The sequence below is a fragment of the Protopterus annectens genome, chromosome 14.part0, assembly GCF_019279795.1.
Source record: "Protopterus annectens isolate FY-2018-M chromosome 14.part0, PAN1.0, whole genome shotgun sequence".
NCBI classification, from domain to species: domain Eukaryota; kingdom Metazoa; phylum Chordata; order Ceratodontiformes; family Protopteridae; genus Protopterus; species Protopterus annectens.
Window position 1 is genome coordinate 436,315,565 of NC_056748.1, and position 20,928 is coordinate 436,336,492.

Here is a 20,928-nt window from a genome sequence, read left to right on the forward strand (position 1 = left end):
TGTGTTAACTGTTTATCTGAAGAGTATAATTAAAATTAATTTCATTCACCAATATACAGAAGTCTTACACAGAAGTCTGAGTGACTGCTCTGTTGTTCGGTTACTTTCAAATGCTGCTGCCTCCACCTTTCACTTTGGCCTTAAAAGCCATTAGTGGCTTTTTGTCAAGTGAGTGAGTTTTTTTTATCTCACTAAACTGCTTCTATTAAAATTAATTGCTTTTGGCACTGTGAACTTACTTATGCAACATGCACCACTGTTCACTGTCTTTTCTTGGATAAATGCAGATATCAAGGGAAAATTCCAGATACCATCTGGAAAACGTGGAGTGTTGTTGGGAGAGTTGTTTAGTGTCTATAGCCCTTTAACCGCTTGGGCTTCCTTAGTCAGTGTTTATGCTGCTGCTTGCATTTCCATATTTCTGTCACTCTTCCACTTTAATTTATTGAGTTTCTTGAATGTGCAGTAAATTCACAGAACCATAGACTTTTTTGGCATGGAATTAAGGAATAAATACTCTTCACATTATAAAGGTACATAATTAGCAAGTTAAGGTTTTCTCTTTGCAGCTTAATTATGAAATACAGAAAGGTTTATGCTGGCACTGGCATAAGCTAAGCAGTACTAACCTTAAATGTGGGCATTGATATATAAGAACAAAACAAAGCAGTTATGTATATTTTTTTGAGTGGTATTTATTAATCCATTATGTCCACATTTAGAAGATCCTGACTCTAGGTTTTCATCATTCATTCCTATCCTGCAATAAAGCACTTATTAGTGCCCTAAATTAGCTTGTTCTTGAGCTACCCAGTGATGCAGCGAGTATCGTCACCTCACATCAAGGGGTTCCCTGGTTTAATTCTGGGCTGAGGTGCCTACCCTCAGAGTCTGTACATCCTTCCTGCATCTGCAGAGGGTTTCTGTGTGTGCTGCGATTTCCTAACACCTCCCAAAGCAAGAAGTAGGAGAACTGTATTCTCCAAACTGCCCACATATGTGCATATAGTCTGAGGCAGAGAGGGAGTATGATATGTGTGCATGTAGTCTGTGACAGAGAGAGAGTATGATATGTGTGCATATAGTCTGAGGCAGAGAGGGAGTATGATATGTGTGCATATAGTCTGAGGCAGAGAGGGAGTATGATATGTGTGCATATAGTCTGAGGCAGAGAGGGAGTATGATATGTGTACATATAGTCTGAGGCAGAGAGGGAGTATGATATGTGTGCATGTAGTCTGTGACAGGGACGGAGTATGATATGTGTGTGCATATAGTCTGAGGCAGAGAGGGAGTAGGATGTGTGTGCATGTAGTCTGTGACAGAGAGAGAGTATGATATGAGTGCATACAGTCTGTGACAGAGAGAGAGAGTATGATATGTGTGCATGCAGTCTATGACAGAGATGGAGTATGATATGTGTGCATGTAGTGTGTGGCAGAGAGGGGAGTATATGTGTGCATGTAGTCTGTGACAGAAAGGGAGTATATGTGTGCATGTAGTCTGTGACAGAAAGGGAGTATATGTGTGCATGTAGTGTATGACAGAGTGGGAGTATGATATGTGTGCATGTAGTCTGTGACAGAGAGAGAGTATGATATGTGTGCATGTAGTCTGAGACAGAGAGAGAGTATGATATGTGTGCATGTAGTCTGTGACAGAGAGGGAGTATAATATGTGTCCACAGTGCCCCCTACCACACCAGCTGGTGCCCCCATCCTGGTCTACCTACACTAAATAAATACTGGAAAAGTGCTCCTACTGGAGCGGCGCCCTAGGCAGCCACCTAGTTGGCCTATGCCTAAGTCCGGCTATGGACAAATGTAGTATATGTGTGCAAATAGTTTGTGACAAAGAGGGTGTGTGATATATGTGCATGTAGTCTGTGACAGAGAGAGAGTCTGATATGTGTGCATGTAGTCTGTGACAGAGAGGGAGTATGATATGTGTGCATGTAGTCTGTGACAGAGAGAGTCTGATATGTGTGCATGTAGTCTGACAGAGATGGAATATATGTTTGCATGTAGTCTGTGACAGAGAGGGAGTCTGATATGTGTGCATGTTGATGTTGTCTGTGACAGAAAGGGAGTATGTTTTTTATTTATTATTTATTTATTTGTTTTACTTTTGTTTACCGGGAAACTCCAACTGAACTTGAAGTCCATTTTCAGTGGAGGCCCAGGGAGAAACGCTCCAAGACACACAATACATAAGAAGCATAGCAAAACTTAGCAACTAATAATTTTTTAAAGTACTTCAAGAAAGCATTAGAAAGTTACTTAGCGCATCTAAAAAAGTAAACAGATTAAAATATATGGATATATACACTAAAGAAAAAATTGTTAGACTAATAGGTGGGAGATATTAGTGGGCACAATAAATATTGCAAACAGACCTCTTTGAGCTAAATACTTATAATTCAGTCTTTAAAAGTTAGAACTAATATATGCAAACTTGAGTTAAGAGGTTTAAAAAGGGAGTAAAGTGTGTAGAGAAAGTGAGTAAAAAGGTAGTTTGGAGTGAGTTTGGTTAGTGAAAGGGGAATATAGAGAGGTGGTTTTAGTCTGGGGCAGTAGATTGGGCAGTCTTGATAGGTGAACTAGGTTTATTTCAAATTAGATATTTTAGCCAGGTTCAATACATGGACAGATCCCTGTAGCAGATAGGTAGGCTTTTGAATTGTACTATGTTGGAGTTGGATTTAATATCAAATGGAAGACTATTCAATATGTTGGTGACACTACAGGAGTAGAGGGATTCTCCAGTGTGGCTTTTGCATTTAGTTATCTTTAGTAATGCCTTATTGCTAGAGTGAAGGGTCCATTTATTTGAGAAGAGAGCCAGTAAGTTCTTTAGGGCTGGAGTTTTTTCAGGATGGTTTATTATTTGGTAGGCCATTTTTAGTTTATTGAATTTTAGCAATGAGGGGAGTTCCAGCCGTAGAAGTTTTCTGAGAGAGTGGTAGGGATGAGATCTGTAGTTAGCTCTTGTTGCAAATTTTGCTATTTTATTATAACAGGTTTCTAGTTTTATTAAATCTGACTTTCTAAGGTTGGTAAGGATACAGGAAGCATAAAGTAGGGTTGAGGTAAAGTGGGTTCTAGCAATAGTAGGTCTGGTGTCTCCTGTAAGATAGTGTTTACATCTGTAGAGGCACCCTAGCTTTTTGTGAACTTTTTTTTATAGACTGGGCAATATGAGTGTCAAACAGGGTTGCCAGACGTCCCTATTTGGGCGGGACTGTCCCGAGATCAGCAGCCTGATCCCGAGTCTCGCCCTGCCGGTTTAAATCCCGGCCAGCCTGCACTTTGTTTTTTTTTTTTTTTTGATTGGCCCGTATACCTGGCATACAGGCCAATCAAAAATTGCTAAACATGGAGCTTCTTGTGCTCCGCATTGAACAGAAGTAACTCCGTGTTTAACGATTTTTGATTGGCCCGAATGCCGGTATACGGGCTAATCAAAAATCGCTAAACACGGAGCTACTTGTGTTGAATGCGGAACTGCAATGCATTAAACACTAGAAGCTCCGTGTTTAGTGCAGAGCTACTGTTCTTTAATGTGGAACTTTGTTCCGCATTAAAGAGCTTTTATTTTGCTCTTCACTTGCCGTGAAAGAGTTTTTTTTTCTTTTTGTCATCCCTACCTGGCTGGTTGGAAATCTGGCAACCCTGGTGTCAAATAGCATATTCTGGTCAATGGTGACCTCTAACAACTTTGTAGTAGGAACTGGGGTTATGATGGTGTTATTAACAGAGGTGATTTCGAATGCAGGAGGAGTGTTAGGGGCGCTTGTAGGGTGAAATAGGATTAGTTTAGTTTTTTTGGGGTTCAATATTATATGAGCATTGGTTAGCCAAGCTTCTACAGCTGCAAATGATTGTTGTGTTATGTTTTCTAGTTGCTGGAGGGTAGGAGTGGCACATATAAGGGTTGAGTCATCTGCATACTGTATGAGTGGGGTTTCCTTTGTAGCTGTATGGAGTTTGTTTGTGAAGACTGTGAAGAGAAGTGAGCCAAGGATAGATCCTTCTGGGACTTCCAACGAAATGGGCAGAAGTCGGGAGAGATTTAGTTGCCATGATACTGCTTGTTGACAGCCATTCAGATAGTTATGAAACCAGGTTATTGCTGACTGGCTGAGGTTTAGATCAGCTAGAACAGTTAAAAGTTTTGTATGTGATACAGTGTCACATGTCTTTGACAGATCAAGGAAAGCTGAGGAGACTAAATTACATTGGCTTCAAAGTTGGTTGATGGTATTGGTAAAGCTCTCTAGTACTGTGTTAGTGCTATGATTAGGGCGGAGTCCATGTTGTGAAGGTGTTAGTAGATTGTTAGATGATATGTGTGCATGTAGTCTGTGACAGAGAGGGAGTATGATATGTGTGAATGTAGTCTGTGACAGGGGTGGAGTATGATATGTGTGCATGCAGTCTGTGACAGAGAGAGTATATGTGTGCATGTAGTCTGTGACAGTGAGGGAGTACATGTGTATATGCAGTCTCTGACAGAGAGGGAGTATGGTATGTGTATATGTAGTCTCTGACAGAGAGGGAGTATGATAGTGTGCACATAGTCTGTGGCAGAGAGGGAGTATGATATGTGTGCAAGTAGTCTGTGACAGATAGGGAGTATGATATGTGTGCATGTAGTCTGTGACACAGAGAAAGTATGATCTGTGTGCATATAGTGTGTGACAGAGAGGGAGTATGATATGTGTGCATGTAGTCTGTGATAGAAAGATAGTATGATATATGTGCATGTAGTCTGTGACAGAGAGGGAGTATGATATGTGTGCATGTAGACTGTGACAGGGACGGAGTATGATATGTGTGCATGTAGTCTGTGACAGAGAGGGAGCATGATATGTGTGCATGCAGTCTTTGACAGAGACGGTGCATGTAGTCTGTGACAGAGAGAGAGTATATGTGTGCATGTAGTCTGTGAAAGAGAGGGAGTATATGTGTACATGTAGTCTGTGACAGAGACGAAGCATGATATGTGTGCATGTAGTCTATGACAGAGTGGGAGTATGATATGCGTGCATGCAGTCTGTGACAGAAAGAGAGTATGATATGTGTGTATGTAGTCTGCGACAGAGAGGGAGTATGATATGTGGGCATGTAGTCTCTGTCAGATAGGGAGTATGATAATGTGTACATGCAGTCTGCGACAGAGAGTATATATGTACATGTAGTCTGTGACAGAGACGAAGCATGATAGGTGTGCATGTAGTCTATGAAAGAGTGGGAGTATGATATGTGTGCATGTAGTCTGTGACAGAGAGAGAGTATGATATGTGTGCATGTAGTCTGTGACAGGGACGGAGTATAATATGTGTACATGTGTGTGACAGAGCGGGAGTATGATATGTGTGCATGTAGTCTCTGACAGAGGGAGTATGACATGTATGCATGTATGTAGTCTGTGACAGAGACATAGTATGATCCTGAGATAGAATGGCACCCTGTTCAGAAGGTTTTTTTTAAATGCTTTGCACCCACTAGCTGTTAGACTAGGCTCCAGAATTCATCTGACACTGTAAAGGATAAAGTGATTTCATGGAAAATGGGTGGGTGGACTGACAATCTGACTCTGAATTTCTAAATTGCAACTGACATTCTAAATACAGTACTACTCACTGATGACCGTTGGGGGACATGCTTCTGCACTTTTGAAGTAATTATGATAAAGTGAAGGGGGAGGTTAGGTCATCTCAAAGCATGTGCAGTTTTCCTGCATTGAAGGTGGTCTCTAAGAGGCAAAAGATATGTGTAAGAAGGGACTGAATTTCGAATTGTTGAGTCAGACATTAGGTTGACTGTCATTTTGGGTACAGTGTTACTTAAATTCCAAAACTCCCAATCTTTTAGGTGTGGAATAGTTCCTTTCTCGGTGGTACAGCAATCTCTCTGTTAATTATGATAGTAAGGGGCTGCAAGGGGATACAGTCATTTGGGTAAAGTGTCACTTAAATTCCAAAACTCCCAGTCTTTTGGGAGTGGAATAGTTCCTTTCTTGGCGGTACAGCAATCTCTGTTAATTATGATAGTAAGGGACTGCAAGAGGATACAGTCTTCTTCGTGTTGTTTGGGGGCTACTACTGGCAAAAGTATCTTTTCTTTTATTTTCATATAGTTGATTTCCAGTTGTGATCATATTTTTTCAGCAACAAATTGTATTTGATCAACTATTATTAAGTAAGATGACATAGACCCATTCTTTGTCCTCATATGTGGGTTTCCAGTAGCATTCCTTAAGTAGAGCTTAATAGTGTACTTAAACTGTGCCTGGAAGTTAAACAGACTTGTTGTTGGAAGGGTCATTATGTAGTGTGTGACAGAGAGGAGTATGATATGTGTGCATGTAGTCTGTGACGGAGAGGGAGTATGATAGGTGTGCATGTAGTCTATGACAGAGTGGGAGTATGATATGCATGCATATAGTCTGTGACAGAGAGTATGATATTTATGCGTGTAGTCTATGACAGAGATGGAGTATGATATGTGTACATGTAGTCTGTGACAGAGAGGGATTATGATAAGTGTGCATGTAGTCTGTGACAGAGAGGGAGTATGATATGTGTGCATGTAGTCTGTGACAGAGAGGGAGTGTGATACGTGTGCATGTAGTCTGTGACAGAGAGCGAGTATGATATGTGTGCATGTAGTCTGTGTCAGAGAGGGAGTATGATATGTGTGCATGCAGTCTGCAACAGAGAAGGATGTGAGAGAGTATGATATGTGTGCATGTAGTCTGTGACAGAGATGGATTACGCTATGTGTTCATGTAGTCTGTGGCAGAGAGAGAGAGTATATGTGTCCATGCAGTCTGTGACAGGGACGGAGTATGATATGTGTGCATGTAGTCTGTAACAGAGAGGAAGAATTATATGTTTGCATGTAGTCTGTGACAGAGAGAGTGTGATATGTGTGCATGTAGTCTCTGACAGAGGAGTATGACATGTATGCATGCATGTAGTCTGTGACAGAGACATAGTATGATCCTGAGATAGAATGGCACCCTGTTCAGAAGGGTTCTTTTAAATGCTTTGCACCCACTAGCTGTTAGACTAGGCTCCAGAATTCATCTGACACTGTAAAGGATAAAGTGATTTCATGGAAAATGGGTGGGTGGACTGACAATCTGACTCTGAATTTCTAAATTGCAACTGACATTCTAAATACAGTACTACTCACTGATGACCGTTGGGGGACATGCTTCTGCACTTTTGAAGTAATTATCATAAAGTGAAGGGGGAGGTTAGGTCATCTCAAAGCATGTGCAGTTTTCCTGCATTGAAGGTGGTCTCTAAGAGGCAAAAGATATGTGTAAGAAGGGACTGAATTTCGAATTGTTGAGTCAGACATTAGGTTGACTGTCATTTTGGGTACAGTGTTACTTAAATTCCAAAACTCCCAATCTTTTAGGTGTGGAATAGTTCCTTTCTCGGTGGTACAGCAATCTCTCTGTTAATTATGATAGTAAGGGGCTGCAAGGGGATACAGTCATTTGGGTAAAGTGTCACTTAAATTCCAAAACTCCCAGTCTTTTGGGAGTGGAATAGTTCCTTTCTTGGCGGTACAGCAATCTCTCTGTTAATTATGATAGTAAGGGACTGCAAGAGGATACAGTCTTCTTTGTGTTGTTTGGGGGCTACTACTGACAAAAGTATCTTTTCTTTTATTTTCATATAGTTGATTTCCAGTTGTGATCATATTTTTTCAGCAACAAATTGTATTTGATCAACTATTATTAAGTAAGATGACATAGACCCATTCTTTGTCCTCATATGTGGGTTTCCAGTAGCATTCCTTAAGTAGAGCTTAATAGTGTACTTAAACTGTGCCTGGAAGTTAAACAGACTTGTTGTTGGAAGGGTCATTATGTAGTGTGTGACAGAGAGGGAGTATGATATGTGTGCATGTAGTCTGTGACGGAGAGGGAGTATGATATGTGTGCATGTAGTCTATGACAGAGTGGGAGTATGATATGCATGCATATAGTCTGTGACAGAGAGAGAGTATGATATTTATGTGTGTAGTCTATGACAGAGATGGAGTATGATATGTGTACATGTAGTCTGTGACAGAGAGGGATTATGATAAGTGTGCATGTAGTCTGTGACAGAGAGGGAGTATGATATGTGTGCATGTAGTCTGTGACAGAGAGGGAGTGTGATACGTGTGCATGTAGTCTGTGACAGAGAGGGAGTATGATATGTGTGCATGTAGTCTGTGTCAGAGAGGGAGTATGATATGTGTGCATGCAGTCTGCAACAGAGAAGGATGTGAGAGAGTATGATATGTGTGCATGTAGTCTGTGACAGAGATGGATTACGCTATGTGTTCACGTAGTCTGTGGCAGAGAGAGAGTATATGTGTCCATGCAGTCTGTGACAGGGACGGAGTATGATATGTGTGCATGTAGTCTGTAACAGAGAGGAAGAATTATATGTTTGCATGTAGTCTGTGACAGAGAGAGTGTGATATGTGTGCATGTAGTCTGTGACAGAGAGGGAGTATTATAATGTGTGCATGTAGTCTGTGACAGAGACGGAGTATGATATGTGTGCAGGAAGTCTGTGACAGTGAGAGTATATGTGTACATGTAGTCTCTGACAGAGAGGGAGTATGATACGTGTGCATGTAGTCTCTGACAGAGAGGGGAGTATGATACGTGTGCATGTAGTCTTGCAGAGAGGGAGTATGATATGTGTGCATGTATTCTGTGACAGAGACGGAGTATGATATGTGTGCACATAGTCTATGACAGAGATGGAGTATGATATGTGTGCATGTAGTCTGTGACAGAAAGAGAGTATGATATGTGTGCATGTAGTCTGTGACAGAAAGAGAGTATGATATATGTGCATGTAGTCTGTGACAGAGAGAGAGTATAATATGTGTGCATGTAGTCTGTGACAGAGAGGGAGTATGATATGTGTGAATGTAGTCTGTGACAGGGGTGGAGTATGATATGTGTGCATGCAGTCTGTGACAGAGAGAGTATATGTGTGCATGTAGTCTGTGACAGTGAGGGAGTACATGTGTATATGCAGTCTCTGACAGAGAGGGAGTATGGTATGTGTATATGTAGTCTCTGACAGAGAGGGAGTATGATAGTGTGCACATAGTCTGTGGCAGAGAGGGAGTATGATATGTGTGCAAGTAGTCTGTGACAGATAGGGAGTATGTTATGTGTGCATGTAGTCTGTGACACAGAGAAAGTATGATCTGTGTGCATATAGTGTGTGACAGAGAGGGAGTATGATATGTGTGCATGTAGTCTGTGATAGAAAGATAGTATGATATATGTGCATGTAGTCTGTGACAGAGAGGGAGTATGATATGTGTGCATGTAGACTGTGACAGAGACGGAGTATGATATGTGTGCATGTAGTCTGTGACAGAGAGGGAGCATGATATGTGTGCATGCAGTCTTTGACAGAGACGGTGCATGTAGTCTGTGACAGAGAGAGAGTATATGTGTGCATGTAGTCTGTGAAAGAGAGGGAGTATATGTGTACATGTAGTCTGTGACAGAGACGAAGCATGATATGTGTGCATGTAGTCTATGACAGAGTGGGAGTATGATATGCGTGCATGCAGTCTGTGACAGAAAGAGAGTATGATATGTGTGTATGTAGTCTGCGACAGAGAGGAGTATGATATGTGGGCATGTAGTCTCTGTCAGATAGGGAGTATGATAATGTGTACATGCAGTCTGACAGAGAGTATATATGTACATGTAGTCTGTGACAGAGACGAGCATGATAGGTGTGCATGTAGTCTATGACAGAGTGGGAGTATGATATGTGTGCATGTAGTCTGTGACAGAGAGAGAGTATGATATGTGTGCATGTAGTCTGTGACAGGGACGGAGTATAATATGTGTACATGTGTGTGACAGAGCGGGAGTATGATATGTGTGCATGTAGTCTCTGACAGAGGGAGTATGACATGTATGCATGTATGTAGTCTGTGACAGAGACATAGTATGATCCTGAGATAGAATGGCACCCTGTTCAGAAGGTTTTTAAATGCTTTGCACCCACTAGCTGTTAGACTAGGCTCCAGAATTCATCTGACACTGTAAAGGATAAAGTGATTTCATGGAAAATGGGTGGGTGGACTGACAATCTGACTCTGAATTTCTAAATTGCAACTGACATTCTAAATACAGTACTACTCACTGATGACCGTTGGGGGACATGCTTCTGCACTTTTGAAGTAATTATGATAAAGTGAAGGGGGAGGTTAGGTCATCTCAAAGCATGTGCAGTTTTCCTGCATTGAAGGTGGTCTCTAAGAGGCAAAAGATATGTGTAAGAAGGGACTGAATTTCGAATTGTTGAGTCAGACATTAGGTTGACTGTCATTTTGGGTACAGTGTTACTTAAATTCCAAAACTCCCAATCTTTTAGGTGTGGAATAGTTCCTTTCTCGGTGGTACAGCAATCTCTCTGTTAATTATGATAGTAAGGGGCTGCAAGGGGATACAGTCATTTGGGTAAAGTGTCACTTAAATTCCAAAACTCCCAGTCTTTTGGGAGTGGAATAGTTCCTTTCTTGGCGGTACAGCAATCTCTCTGTTAATTATGATAGTAAGGGACTGCAAGAGGATACAGTCTTCTTCGTGTTGTTTGGGGGCTACTACTGGCAAAAGTATCTTTTCTTTTATTTTCATATAGTTGATTTCCAGTTGTGATCATATTTTTTCAGCAACAAATTGTATTTGATCAACTATTATTAAGTAAGATGACATAGACCCATTCTTTGTCCTCATATGTGGGTTTCCAGTAGCATTCCTTAAGTAGAGCTTAATAGTGTACTTAAACTGTGCCTGGAAGTTAAACAGACTTGTTGTTGGAAGGGTCATTATGTAGTGTGTGACAGAGAGGGAGTATGATATGTGTGCATGTAGTCTGTGACGGAGAGGGAGTATGATAGGTGTGCATGTAGTCTATGACAGAGTGGGAGTATGATATGCATGCATATAGTCTGTGACAGAGAGTATGATATTTATGCGTGTAGTCTATGACAGAGATGGAGTATGATATGTGTACATGTAGTCTGTGACAGAGAGGGATTATGATAAGTGTGCATGTAGTCTGTGACAGAGAGGGAGTATGATATGTGTGCATGTAGTCTGTGACAGAGAGGGAGTGTGATACGTGTGCATGTAGTCTGTGACAGAGAGCGAGTATGATATGTGTGCATGTAGTCTGTGTCAGAGAGGGAGTATGATATGTGTGCATGCAGTCTGCAACAGAGAAGGATGTGAGAGAGAGTATGATATGTGTGCATGTAGTCTGTGACAGAGATGGATTACGCTATGTGTTCATGTAGTCTGTGGCAGAGAGAGAGAGTATATGTGTCCATGCAGTCTGTGACAGGGACGGAGTATGATATGTGTGCATGTAGTCTGTAACAGAGAGGAATAATTATATGTTTGCATGTAGTCTGTGACAGAGAGAGTGTGATATGTGTGCATGTAGTCTGTGACAGAGAAGGAGTATTATAATGTGTGCATGTAGTCTGTGACAGAGACGGAGTATGATATGTGTGCAGGAAGTCTGTGACAGTGAGAGTATATGTGTACATGTAGTCTCTGACAGAGAGGGAGTATGATACGTGTGCATGTAGTCTCTGACAGAGAGGGGAGTATGATACGTGTGCATGTAGTCTTGCAGAGAGGGAGTATGATATGTGTGCATGTATTCTGTGACAGAGACGGAGTATGATATGTGTGCACATAGTCTATGACAGAGATGGAGTATGATATGTGTGCATGTAGTCTGTGACAGAAAGAGAGTATGATATGTGTGCATGTAGTCTGTGACAGAAAGAGAGTATGATATATGTGCATGTAGTCTGTGACAGAGAGAGAGAGTATAATATGTGTGCATGTAGTCTGTGACAGAGAGGGAGTATGATATGTGTGAATGTAGTCTGTGACAGGGGTGGAGTATGATATGTGTGCATGCAGTCTGTGACAGAGAGAGTATATGTGTGCATGTAGTCTGTGACAGTGAGGGAGTACATGTGTATATGCAGTCTCTGACAGAGAGGGAGTATGGTATGTGTATATGTAGTCTCTGACAGAGAGGGAGTATGATAGTGTGCACATAGTCTGTGGCAGAGAGGGAGTATGATATGTGTGCAAGTAGTCTGTGACAGATAGGAGTATGATATGTGTGCATGTAGTCTGTGACACAGAGAAAGTATGATCTGTGTGCATATAGTGTGTGACAGAGAGGGAGTATGATATGTGTGCATGTAGTCTGTGATAGAAAGATAGTATGATATATGTGCATGTAGTCTGTGACAGAGAGGGAGTATGATATGTGTGCATGTAGACTGTGACAGAGACGGAGTATGATATGTGTGCATGTAGTCTGTGACAGAGAGGGAGCATGATATGTGTGCATGCAGTCTTTGACAGAGACGGTGCATGTAGTCTGTGACAGAGAGAGAGTATATGTGTGCATGTAGTCTGTGAAAGAGAGGGAGTATATGTGTACATGTAGTCTGTGACAGAGACGAAGCATGATATGTGTGCATGTAGTCTATGACAGAGTGGGAGTATGATATGCGTGCATGCAGTCTGTGACAGAAAGAGAGTATGATATGTGTGTATGTAGTCTGCGACAGAGAGGGAGTATGATATGTGGGCATGTAGTCTCTGTCAGATAGGGAGTATGATAATGTGTACATGCAGTCTGCGACAGAGAGTATATATGTACATGTAGTCTGTGACAGAGACGAAGCATGATAGGTGTGCATGTAGTCTATGACAGAGTGGGAGTATGATATGTGTGCATGTAGTCTGTGACAGAGAGAGAGTATGATATGTGTGCATGTAGTCTGTGACAGGGACGGAGTATAATATGTGTACATGTGTGTGACAGAGCGGAGTATGATATGTGTGCATGTAGTCTCTGACAGAGGGAGTATGACATGTATGCATGTATGTAGTCTGTGACAGAGACATAGTATGATCCTGAGATAGAATGGCACCCTGTTCAGAAGGTTTTTTTTAAATGCTTTGCACCCACTAGCTGTTAGACTAGGCTCCAGAATTCATCTGACACTGTAAAGGATAAAGTGATTTCATGGAAAATGGGTGGGTGGACTGACAATCTGACTCTGAATTTCTAAATTGCAACTGACATTCTAAATACAGTACTACTCACTGATGACCGTTGGGGGACATGCTTCTGCACTTTTGAAGTAATTATGATAAAGTGAAGGGGGAGGTTAGGTCATCTCAAAGCATGTGCAGTTTTCCTGCATTGAAGGTGGTCTCTAAGAGGCAAAAGATATGTGTAAGAAGGGACTGAATTTCAATTGTTGAGTCAGACATTAGGTTGACTGTCATTTTGGGTACAGTGTTACTTAAATTCCAAAACTCCCAATCTTTTAGGTGTGGAATAGTTCCTTTCTCGGTGGTACAGCAATCTCTGTTAATTATGATAGTAAGGGGCTGCAAGGGGATACAGTCATTTGGGTAAAGTGTCACTTAAATTCCAAAACTCCCAGTCTTTTGGGAGTGGAATAGTTCCTTTCTTGGCGGTACAGCAATCTCTGTTAATTATGATAGTAAGGGACTGCAAGAGGATACAGTCTTCTTCGTGTTGTTTGGGGGCTATTACTGGCAAAAGTATCTTTTCTTTTATTTTCATATAGTTGATTTCCAGTTGTGATCATATTTTTTCAGCAACAAATTGTATTTGATCAACTATTATTAAGTAAGATGACATAGACCCATTCTTTGTCCTCATATGTGGGTTTCCAGTAGCATTCCTTAAGTAGAGCTTAATAGTGTACTTAAACTGTGCCTGGAAGTTAAACAGACTTGTTGTTGGAAGGGTCATTATGTAGTGTGTGACAGGGAGGGAGTATGATATGTGTGCATGTAGTCTGTGACGGAGAGGGAGTATGATAGGTGTGCATGTAGTCTATGACAGAGTGGGAGTATGATATGCATGCATATAGTCTGTGACAGAGAGTATGATATTTATGCGTGTAGTCTATGACAGAGATGGAGTATGATATGTGTACATGTAGTCTGTGACAGAGAGGGATTATGATAAGTGTGCATGTAGTCTGTGACAGAGAGGGAGTATGATATGTGTGCATGTAGTCTGTGACAGAGAGGGAGTGTGATACGTGTGCATGTAGTCTGTGACAGAGAGCGAGTATGATATGTGTGCATGTAGTCTGTGTCAGAGAGGGAGTATGATATGTGTGCATGCAGTCTGCAACAGAGAAGGATGTGAGAGAGTATGATATGTGTGCATGTAGTCTGTGACAGAGATGGATTACGCTATGTGTTCACGTAGTCTGTGGCAGAGAGAGAGAGAGTATATGTGTCCATGCAGTCTGTGACAGGGACGGAGTATGATATGTGTGCATGTAGTCTGTAACAGAGAGGAAGAATTATATGTTTGCATGTAGTCTGTGACAGAGAGAGTGTGATATGTGTGCATGTAGTCTCTGACAGAGGGAGTATGACATGTATGCATGCATGTAGTCTGTGACAGAGACATAGTATGATCCTGAGATAGAATGGCACCCTGTTCAGAAGGGTTCTTTTAAATGCTTTGCACCCACTAGCTGTTAGACTAGGCTCCAGAATTCATCTGACACTGTAAAGGATAAAGTGATTTCATGGAAAATGGGTGGGTGGACTGACAATCTGACTCTGAATTTCTAAATTGCAACTGACATTCTAAATACAGTACTACTCACTGATGACCGTTGGGGGACATGCTTCTGCACTTTTGAAGTAATTATCATAAAGTGAAGGGGGAGGTTAGGTCATCTCAAAGCATGTGCAGTTTTCCTGCATTGAAGGTGGTCTCTAAGAGGCAAAAGATATGTGTAAGAAGGGACTGAATTTCGAATTGTTGTGTCAGACATTAGGTTGACTGTCATTTTGGGTACAGTGTTACTTAAATTCCAAAACTCCCAATCTTTTAGGTGTGGAATAGTTCCTTTCTCGGTGGTACAGCAATCTCTGTTAATTATGATAGTAAGGGGCTGCAAGGGGATACAGTCATTTGGGTAAAGTGTCACTTAAATTCCAAAACTCCCAGTCTTTTGGGAGTGGAATAGTTCCTTTCTTGGCGGTACAGCAATCTCTCTGTTAATTATGATAGTAAGGGACTGCAAGAGGATACAGTCTTCTTTGTGTTGTTTGGGGGCTACTACTGACAAAAGTATCTTTTCTTTTATTTTCATATAGTTGATTTCCAGTTGTGATCATATTTTTTTCAGCAACAAATTGTATTTGATCAACTATTATTAAGTAAGATGACATAGACCCATTCTTTGTCCTCATATGTGGGTTTCCAGTAGCATTCCTTAAGTAGAGCTTAATAGTGTACTTAAACTGTGCCTGGAAGTTAAACAGACTTGTTGTTGGAAGGGTCATTATGTAGTGTGTGACAGAGAGGGAGTATGATATGTGTGCATGTAGTCTGTGACGGAGAGGGAGTATGATATGTGTGCATGTAGTCTATGACAGAGTGGGAGTATGATATGCATGCATATAGTCTGTGACAGAGAGAGAGTATGATATTTATGTGTAGTCTATGACAGAGATGGAGTATGATATGTGTACATGTAGTCTGTGACAGAGAGGGATTATGATAAGTGTGCATGTAGTCTGTGACAGAGAGGGAGTATGATATGTGTGCATGTAGTCTGTGACAGAGAGGGAGTGTGATACGTGTACATGTAGTCTGTGACAGAGAGGGAGTATGATATGTGTGCATGTAGTCTGTGTCAGAGAGGGAGTATGATATGTGTGCATGCAGTCTGCAACAGAGAAGGATGTGAGAGAGTATGATATGTGTGCATGTAGTCTGTGACAGAGATGGATTACGCTATGTGTTCACGTAGTCTGTGGCAGAGAGAGAGTATATGTGTCCATGCAGTCTGTGACAGGGACGGAGTATGATATGTGTGCATGTAGTCTGTAACAGAGAGGAAGAATTATATGTTTGCATGTAGTCTGTGACAGAGAGAGTGTGATATGTGTGCATGTAGTCTGTGACAGAGAGGGAGTATTATAATGTGTGCATGTAGTCTGTGACAGAGACGGAGTATGATATGTGTGCAGGAAGTCTGTGACAGTGAGAGTATATGTGTACATGTAGTCTCTGACAGAGAGGGAGTATGATACGTGTGCATGTAGTCTCTGACAGAGAGGGGAGTATGATACGTGTGCATGTAGTCTTGCAGAGAGGGAGTATGATATGTGTGCATGTAGTCTGTGACAGAGAGGGAGTATATGTGTGCATGTACTCTGTGACAGAGAGGGAGTATGATGTGTGCATGTATTCTGTGACAGAGACGGAGTATGATATGTGTGCACATAGTCTATGACAGAGATGGAGTATGATATGTGTGCATGTAGTCTGTGACAGAAAGAGAGTATGATATGTGTGCATGTAGTCTGTGACAGAAAGAGAGTATGATATATGTGCATGTAGTCTGTGACAGAGAGAGAGAGTATAATATGTGTGCATGTAGTCTGTGACACAGAGGGAGTACGATACGTGTGCATGTAGTCTCTGACAGAGAGGGAGTATGATATGTGTGCATGTAGTCTGTGACAGAGAGGGAGTATGATATGTTTGCATGTAGTCTTACAGAGAGGGAGTATGATATGTGTGCATGTAGTCTGTGACAGAGAGGGAGTATATGTGTGCATGTACTCTGTGACAGAGAGGGAGTATGATATTTGTGCATGTAGTCTGTGACAGAGATGGAGTATGATATGTGTGCATGTAGTCTGTGACAGAAAGAGAGTATGATATGTGTGCATGTAGTCTGTGACAGAAAGAGAGTATGATATGTGTGCATGTAGTCTTTGACAGAAAGAGAGTATGATATGTGTGCATGTAGTCTGTGACAGAAAGGGAGTATATGTGTGCATGTAGTCTGTGACAGAAAGAGAGTATGATATGTGTGCATGTAGTCTGTGACAGAGAGAGTATATTATGTGTGCATGTAGTCTGTGACAAGGATGAGTATAATATGTGTGCATGTAGTTGTGACAGAGACGGAGTATATGTGTGCATGCAGTCTGTGACAGACAGGGAGTATGATATGTGTGCATGCAGTCTGTGACAGAGACGGAGTATGATATGTTTGCATGTATTCTGTGACAGAGAGAGAGTATATGTGTGCATGTAGTCTGTGACAGAGAGGGAGTATGATATGTGTGCATGTAGTCTGTGACCAAGAGAGAGTATGATACGTGTGCATGTAGTCTGTGACAGGGACGGAGTATGATATGTGTACATGTAGTGTGTGACAGAGACAGAGTATGATCCTGAGATAGAATGGTACCCTGTTCAGAAGGGTTTTTTAAAATGCTTTGCACCCACTGGCTGTTAGACTAGGCTCCAGAATTCTATTGACACTGTGAAGGATAAAGTGGTTTCATGGAAAATAGGTGGGTGGATTGACAATCTCACTCTGAATTTCTAAATTGCAACTGACATTCTAAATGCAGTACTACTCACTGTTGACAGTTTGGGGGTCATTCTTCAGCACATTTGAAGTAATTATGATAAAGTGAAGGGGGAGGCTAGGTAATCTCAAAACATGTGCAGTTTTCCTGCATTGAAGGTGGTCTCTAAGAGGAGAAAGACATGTAAGAAGGGACTGAATTTCGAATTGTTGAGCCAGACATTAGGTTGACTGTCATTTTGGGTACAGTGTCATTTAAATTCCAAAACCAAAACTCCCAGTCTTTTTAGGGGTGGAATAGTTCCTTTTTCAGCGATACAGCAATCTCTCTGTTAATTATGATAGTAAGAAACTGCAAGGGGATACAGTCATTTGGGTAAAGTGTCACTTAAATTCCAAAACTCCCAGTCTTTTGGGGGTAGAATAGTTCCTTTTTTATGGCGGTAGAGCAATCTCTCTGTTAATTATGATAGTAAGGGACTGCAAGGGGATACAGTCTTCTTTATGTGTTGTTGGGGGGTTGCTACTTTTATTTTCATATGGCTGATTTCCAGTTGTGATCATATTTCTTCAGCCACAAGCTGTATTTGATCAGCTATTAATAAGTAAGATGACCTAAACCTGTTCTTTGTCCTCATATGTGGGTTTCCAGTAGTATTCCATAAATAGAGCTCAATAGTGTACCTAAAGTATGCCTGGAAGTTAATCTTGTTGTTGGAAGGGTCATTATATAGCATCTCGTGGATGATGCAGAGGTGCTTGCATTGGGCCTGGCCAACGGGTATAGGCAAGTTCAAGTTTCCATTGACATGAAGCATCAAGCTTCTGCCAGATGTTTAACTCATCTTCAGATTCTTGTGTTTTCTTGGAACAAGGTCCCTTTGACTCTTTCCCATCTATTTTTTTTTTGTTTGGTTTTCATCTGTTGGTCCTGTTATTTCCTATCTGAAGAAGGACCTTTTTCTTGGAATAATTTTTCTGCTAGCCTCTGAAGTGAAACAAATAAAAGCTGATGCTGGATTCCATAATTATCCATGCGACCACTAGGTTACCGCATGCATTTCAGTAATTTGATCTGTATATGTTTTTGTTCATTCCTTTGGCCTTACAGTGTCTTCCTTGGACTTTTCTTGAGAAACCCATCTCAGAGTCATAACACACAGCTATCATTCAGGCCGCCATAATGAATTGTTCTGTTTCCTGTCCTAACCCCTTTCCAGTGAGATGTGAGAGCATGCTATGCCTTCTGCTTTGAGCATGTGCATTCCTGCACATCTTTCATGAAGACACAATGGTAGCCCTGTCATACTCAAGCATGTTACCAGTCTATACACTGCTTGCAGTCAACCAAGCTGTCTCCACTCAGGATGTAAGCCCAGACGGTACTGACTACTCAGTCTTAATTTTCTGTGTCACCTCCTCTAGATCCTGTTTCGCAAGGTGATCTGGGGTTGTGTATTTGGGGCACAATCATGGATTTATCCTTCTAAGGTTGAAGCTTACTGTGTTAGAAAAGTTTACTTGGGTGACCCTGCTTCTTCAACAAGATGAACTGCCGCCTCTTTATTCCTCTAATTCTCATTTCCTCCTCCCTGCTACCCAAATCCGAAGTTCAGGTGAAGCTCTGTAAAGCTGACATCTGTGACATATAAACAGAATGAACTTTCTTGTCAAAGGTGAGTAAGGTTCACTGATGTTACTTACTGCATAGTGATAAACTTGTAGCTGTTTCTCTGCCTTCACTGGAAATTAAGTTCTTCCTCCTCTTTTCACTGAGATGACACATTCAATTCAGTTAGCTTTGGTAGCTTGACCATTGGCCACTGTTTTGAGGCTGCTTCCTATTTAAGGTGAACAGTCATTCTCCCAGCTTAAGGGTGACACTTTTCCTCAACCAGCCCATCTGGGCTTTATAACTTCCCACTAACTGCCAGTCACAAGGTCCCTTGTCAATGTAGCATACAAAAGGTTGTGAGTTAAGTCATTTAACTTGTGTTTGAAGATCCATAGCGTATCTGATGTTCTGAACTGTCACTCACTAAGCTCTGACCTTTGAATGATACTTTGTAAAGGGTATAATCTGAGCTGAAACACATTTATCATAGGAAATACTGATCACTGAGATTGTCTGCAAAAGTGGTTAGCTAGGTCTGTGCCATTCAACATACTTAAAAAGGAGGCCTCAGTTGACTTAGTTAGAATCAACACCATTGTTGCTCTCTGCTACCAGAGTACTAATCTTGTGTGGGTTGTTGGTCTGTTTTGTATCTGGTTCTGCATGCAAGTCTCCTTTCATTTTGTGGAGATCCTTTGCCAGATTGTTTCACATGCTTTATAACTAGTACAACATATGTGTAAGTACTCAAAACAGTCATCCCAGGCGAGTACATTCTTGTTGTGCTTTGGAACTGTGGTGACTTTATTTTGATCCTGCCAGCCTCTCCTTTCTGTTAGAGTCAGACAAGGGCCATGTAGGACAAACAGTGCTTTTCTTTAATTAAGTAATGCTTTTACTAAAGAGTTCTGTGATATTAATGAGTCATATGCAAATCAGATGATCAATACAGTAAGTAATCTTGGTAGAATAGTAGCACTGAATAATGTTATAAAATAGCCATCTTGAACTGCTCGAACCTTTCACTGCTTCCCATATTTAATAATGGTATTCATTTTTGTTACTTTAAAGGAACAACCATATGGGAAGAAAAAGCATGTGGGGCCCAGACAACAAATCAATACTTCTTCCTTTAACCCTCCTAAGTCATCATGTGCTCTTCTGCACAGCCCACCCTCACAATATATCCATCCCCGTGATCCACAGCTTCCCAGCATGGCAGATGAAGCACAAAGCACATCAGGTAAGTAGATGATTTGTTTAAAATTAATTTCATTTCATATAATACACCGAGTAACTAGGAAAGAGTGACATTTACTAGGAGCTTTCAGATTCAGTAGCACAACATTAATATGCTGGTTGCATTGTAGCATCCCTAAACTTTAAAGAACAATCCTGAATTTGTTAACCTGTGTTTCTGAAGATGATTTATTCATAAAGTAAAATCATTTGTACTGCAACTGCATTACCACTGTATTTTTGTCGACTCATACTTTTCTGATTTACAGACATTTACAAACAGTAAGTACCAGACTCGGACCATATAACAGTGTGTGTGCCCTTTGTCTTGTTTTTCTGCATATGTGCATTATATCTCTGATCCACTGTAGGTCTTGTGTGGGGGAAAAAGCAACAAAACAAAAATACTTTATCATTTTCACCCACTGGATGAACATCTTTAAAATTGCTGAGATATTATAGTCAAATTCATACTGTTGAGAAGGTAAAGCTTGAGGAATGATTGCACTGAATTATGTGTACTATAAAGAAACCATGAAGAAGCCGAGTGACATAGAAACTTGTAAAGTGGTTCTTAAGAAT

The 20,928-nt window shown here is 41.0% G+C and overlaps 1 protein-coding gene across 1 annotated transcript in view; it reads left to right on the top strand.

Moving 5' to 3' along the window:
• Positions 1-20,928, top strand: part of USP54 (ubiquitin specific peptidase 54) — a 1,304,502-nt gene that overhangs the window by 1,246,997 nt on the left and 36,577 nt on the right. Inside the window, exon 23 of the mRNA XM_044056203.1 lies at positions 20,179-20,350. Coding sequence (XP_043912138.1) covers positions 20,179-20,350 — 172 coding nt within the window. The remainder of the gene's footprint in view (positions 1-20,178; positions 20,351-20,928) is intronic.